This window comes from Gadus macrocephalus, chromosome 16 (assembly GCF_031168955.1).
Source record: "Gadus macrocephalus chromosome 16, ASM3116895v1".
Classification (NCBI taxonomy): Eukaryota; Metazoa; Chordata; class Actinopteri; order Gadiformes; family Gadidae; genus Gadus; species Gadus macrocephalus.
Window position 1 is genome coordinate 1,518,595 of NC_082397.1, and position 6,216 is coordinate 1,524,810.

A 6,216-nucleotide genomic window follows, 5' to 3' on the forward strand; every position below is an offset into this window, starting at 1 on the left:
ATGGTTCTGTGGCTCATGCTGACCTGAGGTCTGACCTTCTCCCCAGCTGGAGCTTATCACGTCGCAGGCCATGAGGGCGGGCTTCAGCGGTGGCATGGTGGTGGACTACCCCAACAGCAGCAAGGCCAAGAAGTCAGTTTGGGTCTCCCCAAGTACCTGTGCGGTATTTAATGCAGCTCGCATGACCCAGCGAGGAGCACGTCCCCAAGGACTTTACTTTACGTTCCCCTTTGTGTCCTCAGGTTCTTCCTGTGTCTCTTCGCCGGAGCGTCGGGAGTCCTTCCCAAGGTAAACATCTCAGAGCGCTGGGGCTGATGTCGGAGAGGATTTCCGGTCTTCTCCGTTGTCCTCACTTTGCTTGCTGAATGTGTTCCAGGGACTGGGAGGAGAAGCATCCGACAGGAATGTTCCGGACCAGGTCCAGTTTTCAGGACAGAGGTACGGACGGTGTTTGGCTCGTGTCACATGACTCTCTATGATGAACGCGTTGGTTTATACTCACTCCGGTCTCGGCCTCCAGTGAGAGCAGGTTGGGTCCGGCCCTGCCCTCAAGGAGGTTTAAGACCCAGAATAGCTGAAGGGTCGTCGTCCTGTCTGGCTCAAAACTCAGCCTGGCAGATTTTCCTCCCTTCAACATGTTTTACAGCTCGGTTCTTCTGGGGACAGACGTCCCTGAGCCAACTCAGTAAACAACATACACGCAACAAACACGCTTACAGCTGTGTTTTGCTGAGGTCAGAATGTCCTGAGCCAACCCAGTCAACAACATCCTCACAACAGGCGGTATGTGGCTCAGGAGGTAGAGCGGGTTGACTGGTAACCGGAAGGTTGCTGGTTCGATCCCCGGCTCCTCCTGGCTGAGTGTCGAGGTGTCCCTGAGTGAGACGTCTCACCCTGACTGCTCCTGACCAGCTGGCTGTCGCCCTGAATGGCTGACTCCACTGTCGGTGTGGGAATGAGTGCATGAATGGGTGAATGTTAGGTTATATTGTAAAGAGCTTTGATCGGCCACTGGTTAGAAAAGCGCTAGCCTGGGTATACCCATGCTGCCTTGCGCGCAATTTCATTTTGCGCTGCTAGGCAGCCTGGATTCCATGGATATGATTTTCGCCTGAGATAGGGAACCAATCACTGAACACGGAGGGATGGCAAGACGATGACGATGACGAAATCTATGCGACACACCGAAGCTTGTAGTTTACGGATCCAAAATGGCAGCAGACGCGTTAACTTCCGATGCAGCCTTAGATAGTGTTCTAAGTAGTTTAGAACGCAAGTTTATTTTGAAAAAATAGCAACTTTCGGTGTTAAACTCTTTCATTACCAAGAAGGACGTCTTTGCCCTGCTAGCAACAGGCTTTGATTGGCTATGAGCTACGTACAGACTCATATGATAGACATTCGTAGCGCCCAATCAACGGCTCCGGGCAATCGTAAACCCCGCCTCAAATACAAGAAAACAAATGTGTGGTTCCCAGACCTCATCTCAATGTAGATTGAGATGAGGCCAGGCTAGAAAAGCGCTGAATAAATGCAGTCCATTTGCCATTTACTTACAGCTGTGTTTCCTGGGTCACATGGCCCTGAGCCAACTCAGTCAACGACATACACACACGACATACACACACGACATACACACACGACATACACACACGACATACACACACGACATACACACACGGGTGGGTTCTGAAACGGCTTTAATGAATGTTAATGTTAATGTTTCCCTTTCGCTTCACTCTGAAGAACGCGCTTCAAGAACCTGAAGGGGCGGTCTCTGAAGAAGGGCAAGGACTGGATCCTGGACAAGAAGGAGCGCCGAAGGAGACAGGGCCGGTAGGTGGGGGGGGGGAGGGGGGAATTCTCTGTTGGGGTGGGCTTCCGCTGCACGTCGTATCTGAAACGGTCTGCCTGGTGATCAAGGGAGAGACGACAGGTCTTTGAGTCAATCAAGTCCAGTTTCCATCTGCTGCCTTCAAAACCCCGGCATCTCCATAAGTCCTGTCCTGTAGGCTGTTCTTCTGCGTAATTTGTACTAAATGTTGTCCTCCTGTCGATCCGTGTCCTATGTTTTGTCTTTTAGCAAATACCACTATGTAGTGAAACATGGAGCAACCTTTCTTTCCTATCTGACGTTTGATATTGGAATATTGCAGAGTAGCAGCCCCCAAAGCAGTACCAGTGTCACCACAGCCTCATAAAGCAGAGTGGTTCCAGGAGTCTTACTACGACGTCAGAGTCTGAGAGGCTGGAACCCGTGTCCACTCAAGAGATGTCCTTCCTTGCTCCCCTGTCTACAGAGAGGTCAGGGCCGACACCAAGTACACCGCGCGGCAGAGGAGACCTCGCTTCTAGGGCTGAAGGAGGCGGACCCATCGTCCCGTCTGGAAACACAGTCCGACGCAGGTCGGAACAAACTGGGGGAGATGTGTGGTGCGAACTCGGTCAACATCAATCTTGTTTATGGATCGACACATTGACCGCACAACCACACAACCCGAAAGCTATAAAGGTGCTTAGCCAATGTTGTGTGGAATACAAAATAAAATAACATTTTAGATGTACAATTCTAGAGCGGCGCATTCAAACATGTAATTGAGCTTTATTTGACTTGATTGATGTCTGTTTTCTGTTTAAAGGGAGAAGTTATCCCCATCTCCTGCATACAAATTGTATTAAAAACATTTGTTTTCATCATTGCGATATTCAATTATTTCGATGGGATCTTTGGTTTCATTATTATGTGACTGTTTAAATATGAAGCGATAGCGCAAGTGGCCTCCAGATGTCGTTGTAGCGCCAGACGTAAATCGTGCTCCAATCTGAGTCTTCGTTCCACTCCTACTGGGCGTTATCGCCTAACGTTTTAAATCGATATACACAACCAACCTCCACGCCACTGAAGCCAGCCATTCGATCAACCTTTTGAGGCGTATATAGGACAAAAGAAGCGATCCAAGTGGACAAACTCTACTGAAGATATTGATGAGGCCAATTACCGATGATTAGGAAGGAAACCGGGGTATCCAATGGGTTAACAGTAAATGGCCTCGCCTCACCTTTTATCCGCGTCACCGGGGCGTAAGTGGTGTCACCGCCCCATCAGTCAGACGTACGGGTAGACAGACGGCTGCTCGCCGGTAGAAGACGCTCACGCACCCGGTCGGACGCGACTTTAACGGACAGCGCGCCTGGAACCGCAAAAACAACCAAGACTCCGAGCGCGGTGGAGAGCAACGCGGAAACTGTCCAGAAGAGCGTCGGCACCGGAGGCGACCATGAAGGACCGAATGCTAGAACTTCGGCACGTAAGTGACGGCGTGTTATTGTACATATGCATTGCTCTAGATTGGTTGTTTCCACTGGAGGGACCAGATTTATGTTCTCCAAACGCATACAGGCTGTGGTCGCAGTTGTTGGAGCGAAGTGGAGAGCGCAACAGTTGTGTCTCCCACACTACATGTATTGAAGTAGGCCTGCAAACGCTGAACTCTGTGGGATAACTTCCTCCTGTTCAGTACATCAGATCGTGTGCTTCTGATCATTAAACCCCATCAGTCCATCAGATGGTGTGCCGCTGATCATTTAACCCCAGCCCCAGTGGGAGGTTGAGTGACAGGTTAAAGAGCGTCGAATGTTCTTCTTACCACACGGAGCCAAACATGTCTAGATCTTTATTAAGCCAACGTGAAAAACAAGGGACATAATGTATACAGTTTTGCCCATGATTATCTTTATTGTATTCATGTAATTGTGCCGGTCTTCCTTCATGGGCGTGTAGGCTACATCCGTTAGTGCGCGTCTCCCTACTAGTTGCATGTTGAATGGTTATTCAGGCAGAAAATAACGTAATTATCCATCAAGAAATGGTCAAAGTTGGAGGTTCAAATGTGTGATAAAGCATACTGTGCTCAACTGGTGGGCATCAGACCCCGATCGGAGACCCCCAGAGTCCCCAGACCTCCAAGAGGCCCCCGGTTGGTCTGTGTATGAGGCTGGGATCATAGATTCTGGATTGTTAAGCTTGTTCCAGACTAACCAGACTAAAGCCTCGCATTGACGTCCAACTAGCCCTGACATCAACATGCTGCCTCGTGTCACATCATAAATAAATCAACCAGTATTCATGGGTTGGTTTATAGGTTTAATAATCAGACCGGGGACTGACGCTATCATAATACTCAATAACTGTTTATGATTTGCAAAATTAATGTGTGCGAATGCGGAGTATTGGTGTTTGTGATAGGCTATTATATCACGTCTGGGGGGGGGGGGGGGGGGGGGGGGTGGCACCATTGTCAGAGCTGTGTAAGTGGCGATTAAGTTGACGAGAAAGCAAGGCCAAACAAACTGAGAATCCTCGGAATCTAGCGATGAATTGGCCCAAGGGGGGACTACTGTGTGTGTGTGTGTGTGTGTGTGTGTGTGTGTGTGTGTGTGTGTGTGTGTGTGTGTGTGTGTGTGTGTGTGTGTGTGTGTGTGTGGCTATGTCGCAATTATTTTCAAATTGCTTCGTTATTAAAAAAATATGTTAGACATGGAGGAAATTACGAAAAACACTTGGAGCTCGGCCCTAGAGTAGAACTGAAGACATCCTTGTTTACCACAGCCGCTCTCAACCAAAGTAGTTTAACTCAAACTAAAACAGCATCTTCAAATAAGATGTTGATAACATCTCCATAATAAGAGAAAATGTGGTCCCCGGGTTTTGAAGAGGCTGGTGGAATGCTTATTCGACTGCTCAGCTGAGAGAGAAATGAATAATGAATGAGTTTTGCTTGTTCATTATAATCCACATGACTAATTAATAATCTGCCATTTCCCCCCCCCCCCCCTCGCCCTTCTCTGAATAGTTAATGTCCTAAATCCTACGAAAACATTGTCGCCTTCACAAGATGGCGTCCGACGAAAATCACGCGTTGTGTTCCTCCATTCCGCAATATTGTCGACAGGGCGGCGGGGCGAAGTCTGCTGTGTGGAAGCTCCGGCTGCAGCCGGCGAGCGCGCGGGTCTGCCAGTTGGGCGTGGGGCGCCCCATGTGTCAGCGTGTCATCGCTTGGCAGCCGCGTTGAGTTATGCTAACGTGTTTCAGAGAGCCGGCTCTGCTCTGATTGGACATTATGGAGTCTACACCTCCCCCCCACCCCCACCCCACGCGCCGATCTCCTAGCCTATAGGACGGCCCCATCAACACCACAGATGTTGCGCTCGTGTTCTACACACACACGTTTGGTTCTTTTACCACGTACCGTGACTCCCCACCCCAACGCAACCCACCCCCATCCAACCAGGACTGACTTGGATGACAGATGGAATCGATGATGTTGTCGTTGTTGATGATGGTGTTGGTGGTGGTGAAGATGATGATGGTGTTGTTTTTGTTGTTGTTGATGATGGTGCTGGTGATTAAGATGGTGTTGATGATGATGATGATGCGTGAGCGTCGATTTCTGTCCCGAACCGCCCCAGGAGGTTGGCGTTCGATTCCCAACTCCTCCCAGCGTGTCGAGGTGTCCCCGAGCGAGACGCCTCACCCTGGCTGAACTGGCTGTCGCCTTCTGTGGTGGACTCCGCCGTCGCTGTGGGAATGTGTGCATGAGCCGTTGAAAGTTGCTTCGGGACCAAAGCGTCTGCTGAATGCCCTGAATGTAAACGATATGGGGGGGTTGAACGTTTGAGGGAGCAGAACTCCACTGAATCGGGGGGGACCAGTGAAGATCTCATCGGTGTTGTGATTCACACCTCTGCCTCGCTGTCCCTTTACCTCCTTCTGGGAATCAGCCATTGTTATATTATACCTTTTCAGAATGGTATTTTGTGTGTGTGTGTGTCTGTTTGTGTGTCCGTTAGTGTGTGTGGGCATTCTGTCACTATCTTTGTGGGGTTAGAGTGACACATTAACTAATAGGAAGGCTTAGAGATAAAAGAGTGTGTGTGTGTGTGTGTGTGTGTGTGTGTGTGTGTGTGTGTGTGTGTGTGTGTGTGTGTGTGTGTGTGTGTGTGTGTGTGTGTGTGGTATTGATTGCATGTGCCTTTTAACTGTGCCCTCCCGCTCCCCTCTCACTATGCCTCCTCTTCCTCCTCTTCCTCTCGTGAGCCCTTCTGTCGTGTTCTCCTCCCCCCCCCCCCCCCCATCAAGGGGCGGCGGGTCCCACAAAGCCCCCCCGTTGCCCCCCGGCCCCCGTGCTGGGAGGCTCTGATCTGTATCGGTGTTTC

The 6,216-nt window shown here is 50.1% G+C and overlaps 1 protein-coding gene across 1 annotated transcript in view; it reads left to right on the plus strand.

The window, feature by feature from the left end:
• Nucleotides 1–2,697, plus strand: part of bud23 (BUD23 rRNA methyltransferase and ribosome maturation factor) — a 7,503-nt gene extending 4,806 nt beyond the window's left edge. Inside the window, exons 8-12 of the mRNA XM_060074755.1 lie at nt 47–132; nt 243–288; nt 377–438; nt 1,747–1,836; nt 2,301–2,697. Coding sequence (XP_059930738.1) covers nt 47–132; nt 243–288; nt 377–438; nt 1,747–1,836; nt 2,301–2,355 — 339 coding nt within the window. The 3' untranslated portion in view covers nt 2,356–2,697. The remainder of the gene's footprint in view (nt 1–46; nt 133–242; nt 289–376; nt 439–1,746; nt 1,837–2,300) is intronic.
• The last annotated feature ends 3,519 nt before the right edge of the window (nt 2,698–6,216 follow it).